This window comes from Numida meleagris, chromosome 1 (assembly GCF_002078875.1).
Source record: "Numida meleagris isolate 19003 breed g44 Domestic line chromosome 1, NumMel1.0, whole genome shotgun sequence".
Classification (NCBI taxonomy): domain Eukaryota; kingdom Metazoa; phylum Chordata; class Aves; order Galliformes; family Numididae; genus Numida; species Numida meleagris.
Window position 1 is genome coordinate 103,473,788 of NC_034409.1, and position 17,404 is coordinate 103,491,191.

The following is a 17,404-nucleotide window of genomic DNA, read 5'->3' on the forward strand; positions in this document are numbered from 1 at the left end:
GCATGGGACACGAACCACTTCTCTGGGAAGCCTGAGGTCACCTCTTGGCTTTCTTTTCTCCCTATCTTTACCTTTGTCTAGCCTTTCTTTGTCCCTCCAGGGAGTCAGCGGCACCTCTAGTGTAGTATTGTAGGTGAACTTGCTAAGGGTACGCTTCACTTCTGCATCCAGACCATTGATGAAAATTTTAAACAGGACTGGTCCAAGAATTAAGCCCTGGCAAATGCTGCTGGTGGCAGTGCCAGCCAGATGTAGTTCCATTTGCTACATCCCCTTCAGCTCTATTGTTCAACCAGTTTATCACCCTGTGTAGCATGAACCTGTTCAATTCACAGTTGGATGATTTGTCCAAAAGGATACTGTAAGGGATAGTATCAAAGGCCTTAGTAAAATCTGGAAAGGATACATCCGCTGCCTTCCTTTCATGCGCTAAGCAGGTGTAGTTACCTTAGCAGGAGATTTATTTACTCTTCTCCTTCATTGAACCACGTTTTCTATGCCTCATAATAGCTTTGTGCTTTGAGTGTCTTTCCTATTTCAGGAAAATCTTCTCTGTATGAAGCCAGACCTTGCTTCCAGAGCTCATGTATTTTCTTGTTCTGCCCTAGTTCCAGTAGAAGCTCTCTGCAGGTAGGCTCACGTTCTGCCCCAATTGCTTGATGTGTGGCATAGTGGGATTGCCTGCTCCTGGACTGTTACAAGGTGGTTCTTGGAAGGCAACCGACTCCTATGGACATCTAAATCTGCTTCAACAGATTCCCAGGGACCACTGCTAACTAGCTCCCTGAGAAGCTTAAAGTTTGCTCTGTGAAATTCCAGGATGACAACTCTGATAACCTTTATCTCATTACACCAAAATTACTGAACTCGACTAATTCATTATCACTGTGTCCGAGACAGCCATCTACCCTCACCTCTCTTACAAAGCCTTCCCTATTCTCAAACAATGGATCCAGGAAGAGTGCACCTTTCCTAGTTCGCTCACTCAGTACTTGTGACAGGAAGTTACTTTCAATGTGCTTTAGAATTTCTCAGCCTTATTTGTTGTGGCAATACAATATCCCCCAGTTTAGGAAATTGAAGTCTCCCATAAGGATGAGGGCAACCAGTGCTGAGACATCCCCCAGTTGCCTACAGAATAGCTCATCCGTGCCATCATCCTTGGTGAGTGGTTGATGGTGGACACTCATGACAACATCTGCCTTGCTGTCCATCCCCTTAATCCTCACCCAGAGACTCTCTACTACAACATCCCTAACAGCAGTGGCCATACAGTCTAATTTTTCCCTTGCATACAGCACCTGTTCTGCCTGTCCTTCCTGAGCAGCTTGTATCTTTCCATTCTGTCACTTAGGGAATTCGTCCTACCAAGTCCTATCAAGTCTCTTTGATGCCAATGTCATAGTAGTTCTGGGAAAGGACCAAAGCTTCCATTTTGCCTCATTTGTCCCTCATGCTGTGCATGTTGCTATGCAAGCATTTCACATGTGCTCCAATCCCATAGAATTCCCTGGAGCAGCAACAGTGACAATCCCATTAGCTGTTATACACCATCCCTTGGCCGAAGCTCAGTGTTCCTGATGGTATCCCCCTCTCTAGTTGGTCCTAGTTTAAAGCCCTCAGTCAGTCTCACCAGGTTACAAGAATCTTTTCTCCCGTCAATTGCCATAGCTTCCTGAGCTTTTGAATGGGGATTGTCATTCTTATTTGCTTTGGAAGAATAACGTTAAAGCTAGTAAACAGTTACTTGATTGCGTCTCATCTGTTGCAAGAAAAAAGGAATACATTTTCAGAGAATGATTCTGTGAACTTGCTCTGAAAAAAATAATCTTGAGTAGAAGAAGATCCTAAATGCATTGCTTACTGGTTAAACTAGGAATTATTAATATAAATATTTACAGGTTAATTGAAGAAATGAACTCACACCTGAAAGTGTGAGCTACTAGAGCCTGGAAAACCAAGTAGTGTTTTGGCAAAAGGCAAGCTGGAGAAAAGAACAAGCCAGTTATTAATCTGGATAGCAAAGACGTCTGCTGTCTGAACTTTAATAAAGATATCTCTGTGCATTAAAGGTCTGGTTTGACCAAGAATGTTCTTCGTAATGTTTCTCATGAACTTTGACCTAAAGTCTTGAAGAAATAAAATGTGTCTTGGACGATGTATCCCTTAGGCAGCCTTTCAGCCAGGAGAGACAAAAATCTCGTAGCTCCTGGAAGAGGCTGAGGAGATGTTTCTTCCAAAGCCACTCAAAGCATAGTGGCAGGACAAGATAAAACGACAGTGCAAAGCAATAAACAGTGGCCATAATTGCTTGCTGGTTTATTGTACACAGAAACGTCATTTTTGTTGTTTTTCTGGGGCTTGTACTACAGTTATCAACATCAGGTTGATGAATGTCTCAATTTTTCCTGTTTTTAGAAAGTAAGGAGTTTGTTATTTGTTAGAATCTTGGGCTTTTTTCTGGCTTGGAGCAGGGGAAAGAGAAGAACACTTTCTTACAACGCCTATTGCCTACCTGGTGGGATTATAGTGATTTTTCTTCAATTTGTGGCCAGCTTACTCTTTTTAGCAGAAGATAGATACTATGTTTACAAAAGTGACCTTCTTAGCCCTTTTGATCATTGCCACAGTAACGTGAACAGCATCTACGACTGTGCCCAGCCTTGTTACTTTACTATTGCTCAGCCAAAAAATACAAGCAACAGTAGAACTTCCTGATATTTGGGAGGGCGTTTTCAGTTAGTAAATGATTCTTGTGAAGAATCAGAGCTTCTCAGCTCTTCTCAGAGCTGAAACTCTGAAAAGTTGCCTGAAACTGGTAACTGTATTCATGATCTGATCTCCCAACAGCAAGAGACAGACTCGCTGCAAACGTCTCAAATTATTTTCCAACGTCTATCTAAAATAACCAGGCTTTGCAGAAACTGCTTGATGTCCTTTTATTAATAGTAGTCTAAGGTCTTTTCCATGTAACATGGGAAAGCAACAAAACCTGCTGTTAGTCTGTGATACTCTCACATGACATCCTGCTTGGGGGTATTTGGCCGTAATTTGGAATTCTTGAAAAGGATGTGGCTTATCTGTTTGTTTTTTTCTTCTTCTCTTCTTTTTTTTTTTCCTATAGGAGGAGGAAGGTGACTGATAAGTTGCTTCAAGGATTACTGTGTGTTTTGTATGCCCAACTTATCTTGTGGATTTCTGTTTTGGAATAGAAACGTTGTGCGGCATTTTGAGGAGAGTGAAAATACAGTTTTTTTTTCTAGTGAAACTTGCCCATACAAGGACACATAGCACAGAAACAGCTAAATTGCACTTCACTAATACCTCTTTTAAAATGTTTTTAGTTTTTTTTTTTTTTCAGTTTTGTACATAAATGTCCTCCTAAGAGCATAGGCAACTTTGAATAGAAACAAAAGAAAGGTTTTGAGACATGTTATTGAAGTTTGTATATAATATATAGTGGAGGGAGTTTTCATATGCCTGACTTCTGTGTGTAAGTGTTGCTAATGTCATTGTTTTCAACCTGATTACTTTTCAAAAGTGATTTCAAAATTGTTTTCAAAATTTGACTTAAGTTTACATCACTACTATATGCATGTATGGAGAAAGCTTCATTTTTCCTCTGAAGCCCATGGGCAATCATGAATGGGAGGACTGGGTTTATTCCAGTAGGGTTGACTCAGTGGGAGAGAATCAGGGCTGAGAACCTGTCTCCAAGTATTGTCCATGTCCTTAGCTCTGAGAAAAACATAAGCTTATTTCATTTGATCAACCCTGTTATTTTTGAGAAATAATACACTCTTCCCCTACTTTCCTGGCTGGAAATGGGCACTCCCAGTCTTTGTGGGCTTTTCACCTCCGTAATGCCAGAGGTAATACATTAAGCTCTTTTTGTGGGCAGGTGAAGATGAGTGACTCAGAGCTTTCTGTTGCTCTTTCTAAAAGAAACATAAAATATCTAAGCAAAATAAAGTATTTGATGAACCCTTAACAATTCATTACTTCCATAATTTTGCTTATGTTGTTAAGGGTTTGAGGTTGGCTTTCTAAGGACAATGCTTATGAGCGGTGCAGTTGCAGTTCCCGTTATGGTCTCTTCTTCTTCCAGCTTGAGTAACTTCTGAACCCTTGGTCAACTGCAGTCAAGTCTGTTAGAGGGGTAAAATAACTTAAAAAAAAAAAAAAAAAGCCAAAATAAGAAGTCCCTACAAATATGAATACCGGTAGTTCATTAGAGAGAACCTCCTGTTTTTCTGAACTGACTGACGTGTTTACCCGTACTGTTTTGCTGTCATCTTTTTGGCTTCGATATAATTTTTGTTTCACCGTGCTACGTATTCTTGTTGGGGTTGCTGGGAGGATCAAAGAAGGGCAGAGGAAGGAGCTCATGCAGCAGAGATTGGGGTATGAAGAATGCCGATCTAAACCAACTTGTTACTACTTCAAAATGACGTTGCAAATTGAAATGTCAGTGCTTGTATTTCCATTACAATCGTTATGAATACACAATAAGTTTATAATGTAATGAATATGCCAGATGGTTTTCAGATAAATAATATCTGTTCTCCATCCCAGAATTCTTCAAACCAAATAGTAATCAACCAAAAAACCTACAAAGTCACCCAGCATTAGAATGGTGTGTAATTCCTTATCTCTTTTAACCTTTATTTCCGTATGTAACAAACCCTGAGCTGTTGGAATCAGCTGTCTGCAGTTGCAAAGTTTACTTTCTGCAGAGATAGAACCCTTGGGTCTGTACCCCTTGGGGTTAAAATGAAATGTAAAATGAAATCTCTGGTAATGGAAGATAGATACAACATTGGTAATAAAGAGCAAACAAATTACTCTTTTGCTGGAGAATACTGATCTTCCTTTTATTTCTTTTTTAAACTCTCCAGTTCTCTTTCTTCTCAGGTCTGAGAAGAAGTCTGTCTTTCTGCTCTTGTCCTCCTGTGCCTGCCTTAAATGCCTTTCTTGTCCTTCTGCATAGTGTGGGAAATGGAAGCAGGGAGAGAATCTTTGCTCTGCTCGTGTCTCTCCTGCTCTCTTTTTGACTCGAGTGTAAAAGCTGCCTCTGCCATAAGGTTCAGTGTTACATCTGTGGCAGTTATGAAAACTCCTTTTCTTCTAGGATTTGCTTGTAGTTTTGAAAAATAGAAGCGTAGTGATAAAGGTAGTGAGTATGCTTTAGAGATTGAAAATACCATATTGGTACATGTGTGATTTTAAACTTTTGAGATGATGCCTTCTGTGCGTGAAATGAGTATTGGCTATGTTACATGGCATTTGGGTGAAGGTTTCTGAGTTATGTACTATGCTTGATTGTTTTGCCAAATAATGAGGGAAAAACTCAGTATTTTTTCACAAATTGCAACTGATGGGGAGGCTCGTCACAAAAGCTCTGGGTTTTTGTTGTTGTTGTTTCACTGTTTTTTTTCTTGTATTTTTTTTTTCTAGTGACATCTGTGTAGTGTATATATAGTAGGTTCCCAAGTTGGAAGCTAGAAGAGTATGTGGGAAGTGTGAAAGGGGGCTGGGGAGAGGGGAACAAACAAGAAATTCAGACAAAAGGAAATTGTTGGTGCAAGTTAATGCCTTTTCTTAGTGATATTGATAAATTTCTGCCGCTGCTCAAGCGGTCTAAATAATTCTTCTTCTGATTCCGCTTCCTTTGCTTTTCTCCTGTTGCCTGGAAAACATGAGTGGAATCTAGTAGGACAAGAGGCTGCTTTCGCATTGTTGTGTGGCTCTGTCGCTAGCTATTGTCCTCTCAGCTCAGGCAATTCATGTCAGTCTTTGTGTGGACCAAGAAAAATGTTTTCCCTGTTTTTTTCGTTAAAGATTAAATTTCTGGACTCTAGACTGCTTTTATTTGAAATGGCAAGCAGCATTAAGAGAATCTCCCACCAACTAAAGTGTTTTTCCTTGTGATGTCAGCTTTAGCACTCTATTCATCTAAACATGCTTATTAAATTTGTGAGTTAATTGGGGGGTAAAGGAGCCTTGCAATCTAGTTTCGTTTTTTAATGTACTTTGTTTAAACAAAGGAACTTTAAGCAAGACAGTGCACTACATGATTTTTTTGGTCGGGAGTGAAAAACAGATCGCTGCCAATGTTGTATGGTTTCAGCAGTTGGAAACAGAGCCAGTTTTGCTCTGAAGTAGGAGCAGAGCTGTTACACTTGGTAAAGAAATGCAGCGTTGAGCAGTGTCACTGAGATCTTGTCAGTTGTGGCTGACTTAATTCTGTTCTTTACCTCATCGCTGATTATTTATAAATGAAGATCATTTTTGAGGACATTCTTTGAACAGAACTGAAACGTGGCTGTTTTCTCCTATTAAAAGGCAGTCATGGACGTTTAGGGTAGTGCAAGAAATTAAACGTTTAGATCTCATGTAAGTAACTGTTCTTGTAAGTAGCATTTATACTGCTTCTTCATTGCTTTGATTTGTTCTGTACTAATTGATTATGTGGTGGTACAGAAAATACACTGAAAGTGGAAGATGCTGTAAGTGTGACTGTGTTTTTCTTTTAAACTTTTCAGGCATCCATTAATAAGCTAAAAGTGAAAGAACCATGGCTCAGTTTCCAACACCTTTTGGGGGTAAGTTCTTTATAGTGTATTCTGAAATATTCTTATATCCAAAAATTCTGCATAAATGTGTTGTCTTCCAAGTATGTTCTGTATTGAAGTGTTTTTTGGATATACATCTTTCTGAGATGAGACCTTACCTGACTTGTGATGTTTCTGCAGACCCATTAGAGAACATGCATGGAATTTTGCAGAGACATCTTGAGAGAGTCAAGCAGAGAAGTTGCACTGTTTCCCTTTTTATGCATTGATCCACTGCAGTGCTCAGTTTGTAACTAGGGCAGATCCAGGCAACTCAGCCACTAACAGCAGGGCATCCCAACATTCTGAAGTTACCTGGTTTTATCTGCCTAACTTTCCCTGCTCAGTCCTGTCTGTAGTTTTCTTTCTTTTTCTTTTTTTTTTCAGAGGAAACTCTAAGGTGCTATTTGAATATTATGAATTCTTGCTTCATAAGCTCTATTGGTGGTTGAGGAACAGGTGCAATTTTTGTTTTAGAACTCTTTGGACTTTTTCATTGCTAAAAAGTATGGCAGATGCTGTTGTATGCCATAACTTCAAACACTGTCCCAATATCTGTGCTTAGATTAGAAGAAAAATGCTAGTAACTATTGGAACTTGTTTGATTCCACTTGAATGATGCATCTGTTGCGGACTTTTCTCTGAAAAAGCAGATACGTTTCTCATGTGTATGTATATGTAAATATACACAAGTACACAAAAATGTGTATGCATATGTGTTTATGTATACAAATAAATATATAAATGGAAGTCTAGTTTTTGGGGTGCGTTATAGCTAGGAACCAAATTTCTATCTAGTGTTAGAGTTTCAGTAAGAGACTTCAGACAAAAAACACGTTCAGAGTATCATAGAATCATAGAATTAGCCAGGTTGGAAAAGACCTACAAGATCATCCAGTCCAACCATCCACCTACCACCAATAACCCCACTAAACCATGTCTCTCAACGCCACATCTAAATGTTTCTTGAACACCTCCAGGGACAGTGACTCCACCACCTCCCTGGGCAGCCCATTCCAGCACCTGACCACTCGTTCAGAAAAGTAGTGTTTCCTAATGTCCAGCCTAAATCTCCCCTGACACAACTTGAGGCCATAAGAGTATGTTGCTAGTGAGACCCAGTTGTTTGGATGCAATTTCTGCCAGTGTGGAAAAGCACGTGAAACAAATCAGAAGAAACATCTCTTTGCAATTGACAGCTAGAGCAAATGGATAATAGGAAGCTGCCATTCACTGTGTCGATTATTTTAAAGTCTGTTCCTTTGGAATCACAACTTGTTTGATGCTGGACTTACTCAGTTGTGAGCAAAACTGGCTGCTGAAAGTTTTCATCCAATAAATTCACTGATCAAGTGTAGGATACACTTCCCGATTATATAGAAAGTTATGAATAGCTTCATTTCATCCTGATTTTCACACTCTGAGAGAAGTCATGATGTAAATGGAATCTACTGGTTTGGACTCATATATTTCCTTGTGTTTATAGTTAGGCCTGTGCTTAGCATGCACCCATATTTAAACACATACATTCTTACTGGAACTCTTGTCTTCAAAGCATTTTCATCTACCATCTTCAGAGAGTTCTTACTGCATTACAGATGGATAGCAGCTTTCTTTTTTCAACTTTATGTATTACCATTTGATCTTGCATATGTTGTCCAGGATCTTGTTAACTGTACTATGTGGCTTTAGGAAGGAAGGAATTTACATTTCTTCTCTAACAGCTTTTCCAATCTGGCTGCCCTACAGCGAGTAGCTAGAAATAAGCATGTGGCTAATGTAGTTTCTGGAGTATCTTTCATTTCAAATGTGGTGTGAGAGGTGCCTGTTACAATATTTGTACTTAAACCAAGTCTACCAGGCAGCATCATACCTACTCTTAGAAAAATGACAGGAAAAAATTAAGATTGTTACGAGAAGGAATGAATGGGGTTGTAAAGAAATTTTCAGCTCTTGCGGGGGAATTATTCCCTCTTTCAAGAATCTGCATTTACTGTTACCTGCAGTCACTGTTCAGGATGCAGATGAGATTTATGCAGTCTCCATCTTGGGAGAGCTCTTCCTCCAGATGTATAATCTCTGATATTCCTCTCTGTATAAATATAAATAATTTTGGCTTTGTTTTTGTTTCACTTCTTTCTTTTTCAAGAATCTTCCAAAGTCATCTTGGGGAATGGGTATGGAAAGAGAACAGAACCCACCATTTACATTGGAGTGACTCACGGATGTTTCTAGAACACTACTCATTTTAAGAATGACTATCTAAAAGAAGTGAATGTGCATAACAGGCTTTTTATAATTGTTGGGGAGAATGTGGTGTGCTTGACCTTCTGTTTATCCGTCCATGAGAAGAAAATGCCCATTTCATATATGAGAGCGCACTGCATCACTTTTGCAGCTGTTGTGATTGCCAAGCTTTGTATAAGAAAAGGAGGTTAGAGGGCTTGCTGCTGCCTTCAAGAATAACTTTCTAATGAGTCAGTTTTGTGGTTTGGTGGCTGCTTCCTTTGCATTCAAATATATTGCAATGCATCGCAACTTCTACGGTGGCATCCAGGATCTGAAGCCATGAATGATGTCTCGGTGCTGGGAAAGATCTTACTTCATGCTCTCCCATAGATCTCATTGTTTCCTCAAATAACAAAAGATGGAGATGAGGCGGTATCAGAGATGCCATTCATAGCCCTCCTGAAGAGACTATTACACTTGCTTGATTCAGCTTCAGCTCTTTTGATGTTCGTATCCCCCAGAGGAGATCTACTGTTTTAATACCAGCCAAATCTCTATCAGGAAGGAGAAAATACAGTCATTTGTTCTAGTTTCAGGGAATCCAGAGAAGAAAGCATTAATTTTTGTTTTAAAATAGTTAATAACATTTTTGATTACCTCATGTCAGAAGAGTTTCAGTTTGGGGTTTTATTTCTTTTGGGAATAGATAGGAAGGGCTGTTTTTTGTTGTTTGTGGTGTTTTCAGGGCAGAGGGAGTACTGGAGTCATGTATACCTCAAATTGGGCAAGAGTGGGTCAGAGAATCATTACAAATGCCACAGTATTTTTCTTTTACCTAAACTATATTCAAGAAATTCTCTCTGCATGTGTACACTACTGCATCCCGCTTTATGATCCTAAGCCAGACAGAGTAGTCATGTTTCCATTACAGGCAGATGCTCATCTGCTGTCAGTTGGTCTAGGCTGTATGTTGGTCATAAAGTCTTAGCACCATTTTTTTTTCTCCTGCCAGAAGTTTGCAGGAAGGTGGGGGAGATTATTACTTGTAGTAAGTGTTGTGTTTTGGAACGTTCATGTTCAAAGGTGAATCCCATTTCATTCATACAGGCAGCACAGCTCTGAAAGCTGTTTACAGTGCCTCTGTTTCTTTGGAGTACCCCTAAAAAAACAAATGTCTTTTCTTTGAATGAGTTATTATCAACCTGCCTCCTTCTAGAAATACATAGATTATCTCAAACAGAGATGATAATTTGTTACCAAGAGTGTAGTTTTTATGTCATTAATGAAACTTAACAAAAGTTAAAATGCTTTTTGCCACGTGAAAGCTGTTTTTAATTAGAAGAAATTTGGGAGGCAGGAAATTCTCCTGTTCCTTTTAACTGCTGAGTTGGATTCTGCCTCACCCTGCCAGCAGTTTGAAAAGCTTGCTGTAGAGATTTGTGGGCTGTATTACCTGAAATTGAGTCTCTGAGAATTTAGTGCTGAGATAGAGTGAATGTTAGCTCTCCTCTTTATTCTCACAAAACAGTAATTCCATTAACCCAGACACTTTCAGATCATTGCATGTGTATACAGTAGGAGTTGCAGGAAGTTGCGCCAGCATAAAATACTTCTCCAGATGCTGAAATCATGATGTGTTACTGGTCTACAAATTGTTGGGGCAAGTCTGCAATACAATAGAAGTGAAATGTCTGGAAGAGTGGAGAAACTGCTGAAAAAATGAAAGTAGAACTGAAGAACACGTTGTTGGAGCATAGTATTGTAGAAGGCATAGTAAATCTCAACGTAAACTAAATACTCACTTCCAACTTACAAGCGTGGTGTGAAGAGTCTGGTCTGCGTAACACGATCTGATTACTCAGACTTGTCAGTTTCAGAGGAAGGATGAGTGTGCTCCTGAACTGTTTTTCCCGTACTGTACTATTGTTGCCTGTGAAAAATGCAAACTGTCTTGTTGCATTACACTTCTCCTAGACAAGTATGGAGGGTTCTCCTCTTACAAGAGTACAAAACTACATACTGCACATCTCATGAGTTGACATGCCTTTTCAGTTAGAGGGGCTTGAGTTGCATTTCAGTTGCATGTGCTCTGTGAGGCAGCTGTCCCCACCCCCTAAATGTTTAGTTTTGTGAGCTTTCTGCATTATGTCCTGTTTGCACATTAAGTAGCCTAGTTGGGACTTGAGATTACCCCGAGCCAGATGAGTGAATCAGTGCTCAGCAGTCATTGTAATTTGTTAACATTAGTTCTACTATGATTACAAGTCCCAGCTAGCTGTTTAAGGATTCATGGAGCTTTCAGCTAGACACTTTGGAGGAATAGCTTCTGTGTATTTGTCTGTTGTTTTCATAGGTCCAGTATGGGATGATATAATTATACTCAGAAATAGAGAAGGCTTTTTTAGACAATATTTTAAAATTATATTTCTCCATCTCTTTTCAACTAGGCAACCTGGATATCTGGGCTATTACTGTGGAGGAGAGAGCTAAACATGATCAGCAGTTCCACAGTCTGAAACCAACATCTGGATTTATCACCGGTAATGAAAGAGATTTCACTTCTGATTTCATTTAATTCCATCTTAACTAACGAGCCTAAATATGTACAGAGCTGCCTAGGAGAAAATAGGGCATAAGAATTTAAAAAAATTGAACATCTCTTGTTCACTTTGCATCCCGTTATTCATATGCCTCACTGCTGACTCCACGATTTCTGATATTGTACTATATACACACACTATTCCTGATTTATGCCATTTGATTTTTAGTACAATTGAAATAGTTATAACTGGCTCTATAAAGCAGTTCTGTTGTGTAGAGCCAGCTGATACTGTAGTTATAATTCAGCATGTGGAATCACCCTGATACATGGTAGTATTTATAGTGCTTCTAATGTCCTTAATGAAGTAACTCACTGCCCTGAGTCTGGCTGAGATGGAATTAAATTTCTTCATGGCAGCCTATATAGTGCTACATTTTGCATTTGCGACTAAAGCAGTATTGACAACACCTTTTTGGCTATTGCTGAACAGCACTTACGTGACCTCAAGGCTTTGTTTGTTTCTCACGCTGCCCCCTGCAGTGAGTAGACTGGGGGTGGATAGGCTGTGAGGGGACACTGTCCTAAAATGACCAAAGAGACCAGCCTGCTCAACAAGAAGCAACAAAAAAGTAGGATTAGGAGGATGCGGTTGTGTTCCAAAGTAGCTGTTGCTCAGAAACCGTCTGGGCGTTGGTTGCCTGTGGGAGGTGGTGAGAGTTTACCTGTGCATCACTTTTTCCATGTTTCAGTTATCTGTATCTTGACCAACAAGCTTCCTGAGTTTTCACACTTTTCTCTTCTTATTCTCTCCTTCATCCTGCTGTGGGGAGGGAAATGAGTGAGTGACTGCGTGGGTCTTAATTTCTGCCTGGGAACAACTGGTTACACTAACGTACCAAGAGACTAGGAAGTCTGTTCAATTAAAAATCTGACAATTTAACTGGTCTGTTTCAGAAACTGATCACTTAAAGAAGTGAAATTGGTGTGGATGACCTCTTAAAAAAATCTAAACAGCAAGAATTGTTCTAAGTTGTGGGAGGCAAGGCTGAAGTAAAGGCTGCACTGCTCCCACTAAATTTTCTTTAAAACCCATTGATTTGCTTTGGCTTTAAAGGCACTATGATGTCTGCTATTTTTGTTTGGTTTTGCTGCATTAAAGTATCTTCAGTCGAACTCTTACACTCAATGGAAATGTGAGGCATATCAGTGTGTTACCTTTTTTTTGCTGTCCACTCCATCAAAAAAGTTTCCAGAGTATCAAATCAGTATCACACATCACAAGAGTGCATACCTCCAGTTGTATTGTTTCTGCTCTGTTATGTGACAGACTTGATACAAAGTCTGTTGCAGTTCAGTGTGCAAGCCAGTACTGTTTTTATTGAATTCTTTTGATGTTTAGTGCTATTTCTAGTTTGTCCACCAACTTCCTTTACAGGCCACAACATTTCCAAGTGCCTGATCTTTTTGTAATTGTTTTTCTATCCTTACTTTTAATTCATACTTGAAAAAATGACTTTGAAATGCACCGTTACTTCCTCTAAAGGTTGCTTATCAGATTCACATCAGGATAAAGACCACTTTGTTTAGTTAATGCTAGCTGACTGGCATTGTACTAACAAAAAATCAGGAATAGAGTTTGTATGGGTATGTACTTTCTTTGGAAGAAACGTTTTCTTTGTTCTCACAAAGTGTATTTTGCTGCAAAGAGAGCCATTGACACAAATTAGGTACTGTGAACCATGAGTTTCCCATTATCCTGAATGTTTATATCCAGTCGACTTCATGCGGTGCTGACTGTTGCAGAGTGAAACAGTATATGCTTGTTGGAAATATCTTGTAGGTTCTCAAGTGACAAACTGAATTTAAATCTCTTGTTCTGTTATGTATGTGTAGCATTAAGTATTTATGGCTTTGCTGTTGCTTCTGATTTAGATATTTTGATTCATAATTTCCTCTTTACTCTTATATGTATTTTTAGCATTTTCTGAAACGATGTCCTGTTTATTTTATAGGTGATCAAGCTAGAAACTTTTTTTTTCAGTCTGGGTTACCTCAACCGGTGTTAGCACAGATATGGTGAGTATATGCAGTGGGGGAACATTGCAGTTGTCAGCGTAAAGCTTACTAGTACAGACTTGGTCAGTAATGATATTCCATATACTGGGATTTAAAATCACCCGTTTTGTCGAGTGTGCTTCCTGAAGTCTACAATGCAAATGTGCTTTCTAGTATAATTTATCTGAGTTTTTAAGTTACTTTTTCAGTTATTGGAAGTAGCCATCCTACAAATGGCATTTCTAAAGTTAGCGGTTTGGAGCCTTCATTTCAAACCACTAGATGCTTTTTGCTTTGTTACAACTATGCTAATATAATCATTAAGCGCAGTAAGCAGTAGTAAAAATATTTCTTATTGAACAGCCTATGCAAGACCAACAAAATTTGTTAGTTAAGACTGGCAGTAGACTATTTCCATTGAAGTTAGAAATACAGTTTGAAAGCTTGAAATTTTTACTACTTCTTTGTGAAATGAAATATCTTAAAATGTACATTGCTGTGTATGACACATCACAGACATTACTGCAGTCTCCCAGTTCTTCATGCTGGAGAATTTCCTCTCCAAACTACATGACCCTTCTGGATTCAGAAATGCTAACTTACATAGATTGTTCATAATTTTCGTTAGCTGTGTTACTACTAGAACTTTCTAGATTGGAAAAAAGCTACGGAAGTAACTTTTGGCAGATGTGTTAACTCTTTTCTGATGTTAACTGTTGGAAAGAGAGGGTGGTTTATTGCCCTTACAACAACTTTTTGTTGTAATATGAGCTTCTAAAGAAAGAATCTTGCACTGAATGGAGAAGTAATGTTATTTTCTTGCAAGAAAAACATTTGCTTTGGAAATATGCGTAACTTGAAGAAGGACTGAGTTTACATGGCTTTTAAATAAACAGTTTATTTTCATTTCAAATTACTTTTGTCTTACAAATATCAGATCTGATCTGGTTACCTTAGTTGCAGGAAGACTCGGTGAAAGTTCAAATGTCCTCGCGGAACTTCTCTTGCCTCTTAATTAAAAAGCAAAAGAAGTTTTGTCTTAAACAAAACATCCTTTCTCCAAAATCGTTCCATAGGCATGAGCTTTAAATAGGTGTTAACAAAACTAAACAGTTGTAAATAGTCTGACTTAAAAATCTCTTCCTCTCTGAATTATTCAGTTTTTCAGCCTCTTGAGAGGGAGAGAATCATTCCACTAGTTCTGTAGTTGTCATAGAGACAAGACCTGAACTTGCACATTTTTTTAAATGAAGCTGAACTAAAACTTATTCATGTTGCCTTTGTAAGTCATACAAAACAATGTAGATATCTCTCCTTCTCACTGTCTCTTCTTTTTTCAATCATCTCTGAATTAAGAGAAGTAATTACCTAAGTTAAAATCTAGATCACTTGTATGCATTCTTAGCTGGAATTAGGGTAACCAACTAAGTCAGTATTTGCACAGTGGTTATAAGAATCCTTTTAAAAAATCCTTATTTAAAAAATAAAGAAAGAAAGAAAAAGAAAAAGAGAAAAAGAAAAAAAAAGACAAAAAGAAAAGAAAATCCTTATTTTCCCACCACTTTAATTATTTAACTCTTTTGATGAATCAGTGAATGCTTGTAACCTCTCATGTATTAATAACGTCCCACAGAAGCAATAGCAGTCAGACTGTTTAGTGACATGAAGTCCATTTCAGCTGCCGAAGGATGTCACAGTATGTTCCAGCCTGCACTGAAAAATGTGAATAGTTGTTTGCTTTAACTCCCAGGGTTAACATTTAGAAGTGGCACACTTGCTTTGTGAATCTAGAAGTTAATAGCAGGATCTGAAAGTTACTGTTTTGAATTTGAGCAACTTATACAAATCTTCAAATTACTTTTCTGATCCTAGAAATGTGGAATTGTATGCATGTTGGGTGTTGCAGGCATTTTCCTATTTTTAATGATTTCACATACTTGAATACAGTTCATTATATCAATTACAGATGCAGACAAGAGCATAGTATTTGTTTCATAAAGGATTTTCTACAGCTATGTGTAGATAAGCCTGTGCTAATAGAAAGTTTTGTCTGTTTTGTTGGCTGTGGAAGTTCTTATATAGAAAAAACACAACTGGGAAAGGAATTGTGGAGAGGATTGGCCTAATGAGTGACTGGCCAGCTTTCTGAGCTTTCTGCTTGGAAAAAGCAAGCCCTCTGTGAGTTTCCAAACGTATTATCTTGAGGGAGAGTTTTGTTTAAGTGAGCAGTGTAATGATTATAGCTGTCTTATGTTTTAATTTTAAATAAAACTAAATTGCCATTTTTTTATCATGAAAAAAACTTCAGGAAACACCAGCTAGCTGAAGCATCAGTTAAATGTCTTTGTCAGGGGCTGCTTTGGGGATATTCTGCAGTTGGTGTAACTGTTTTCTAAGATGTTAACTCTAAGGAGCATATCTTATTTTAATTTCTGCTATTAATCAAAGCTTCTCTAGAATTCATATTTCTTAAAAACAGTAGTTCCATGTTTTCTGGCACAGAGAATTCCTACATCCCTTCTACTCAACCTTCATGTAAGAAAGAAATCTCTGGCTCCTCAGTAAAGCAAATTAGTGGAGTTATTATAGTCTGTCATGTATGGTACTATTCTATCGTTTATAAACTTTGTAGTATGCCAAGCTGGTAATCTATTAAGAAGCCTCTAAGTGGGCTTTGAATCAAGAGTGCAATGGCTTGAAAGATAGCTGTTTTTCAGTAGGTTATAATCTGGCTTTCTTCTAAAGCTCTCATGAGTGGTGGCCTCTAAAAGCATTTTCTGTGTAGCCTGTCTCTCTTGAGTTAAATGGGAATGAAAGTAATTAATGCCAGCTGCTTTCATCCATTTGGAGTTATTTCTTCTATTTGGGACAAACTAAAGGCACTGTTTGACATTACTTTTTCCAGACATAGGATTCCTTCACAAGCTCACAACATATTTTCGTGGAGATAGATATTTTGTAGCCTAATAATAAGCACATTTGAAAGAAAAAAAATGCTTGTGTGCTTAGTTTCTGCCCTTCATAGATGCAGAAATAATCAAGTTGTTTCTGCATTCTGCAGAACAGAGGAGAGAAAGAAGCAGGAAGAGATTTGTAGGGGAAGAATCTGGTCAGCACCTGAAATCTAGCATTGTGATTTTTATTGTTAGAAAAACCCTGTTGTAAATGCAGGCATGTTCTATGAAATATAATCAGTATTTAGTCAATGTTTAATCCATTTACTGCTCTCCACTGGTTTCCGGCCAGACCTTAAGTGAAACAAATTTAAGGACATTACGTTCTTCCCAAATTTCATTAGAAGCAGAACAGTGTAATTAGGTAGTGTTTACTGTCAGCCACTTGCTGCCTTGAAGGTGATGTTTATTCAAAAGTAGCACTGAAATCTAACAGCATGACAACTAGGTTCAATAATTAGAAGTGGAAATTTGTCCTGTATATTCACTAAAGATTTTGCCAGAAAAAAAAGCTGATGTTGTTAACAAGCTGTGAAAACATGTATAAATTTTGTAGCAAGTGCTTTATTTTTTTCACTGAAATTCATACTCTTGAATTAACTAACAAAGTTGTTGATGCAGAATAAGTGAGCCGAACCAGCAATATGACTGGTGCATGTTAAAGTTTCTTAACACTGGTCAGTTAATATTTTTTCATGTTGAATGCAAAGGCTTACGTGTTTTTGCATAGGTAGTGTCTGTAGAATCAAGGTTGCCTGCAGTAGAACAAGTATTTACTCTTCTTGCATTTTCATGGCCGTGTATTTGACTGTGCCTTTGCTTCAGTGATGGAAGGCCTTCAATTTTATGAATCAAAGTAGTTGCACGTTTGTAGAAGCCACTTAAGTTGAATAAAGAAGACTATTATAAATAGATCTTTGCTTAAATGCAGAGATGTAAGGAACATTGAAACTGTTAATTGAGTTGTCAGTGCTAGTTGGTCCCAATGGATCTGGCTGACTTCTCCGTGT

The 17,404-nt window shown here is 38.3% G+C and overlaps 1 protein-coding gene across 6 annotated transcripts in view; it reads left to right on the forward strand.

The window, feature by feature from the left end:
- ITSN1 (intersectin 1) overlaps window positions 1–17,404 on the forward strand; it is a 120,990-nt gene that overhangs the window by 21,531 nt on the left and 82,055 nt on the right. For all 6 annotated transcript variants that reach the window (XM_021404690.1, XM_021404709.1, XM_021404730.1 and 3 more), the window contains exons 2-4: window positions 6,546–6,605; window positions 11,291–11,383; window positions 13,398–13,461. In XM_021404690.1, the coding sequence (XP_021260365.1) occupies window positions 6,578–6,605; window positions 11,291–11,383; window positions 13,398–13,461 (185 nt within the window). In that variant the 5' untranslated portion in view covers window positions 6,546–6,577. The remainder of the gene's footprint in view (window positions 1–6,545; window positions 6,606–11,290; window positions 11,384–13,397; window positions 13,462–17,404) is intronic.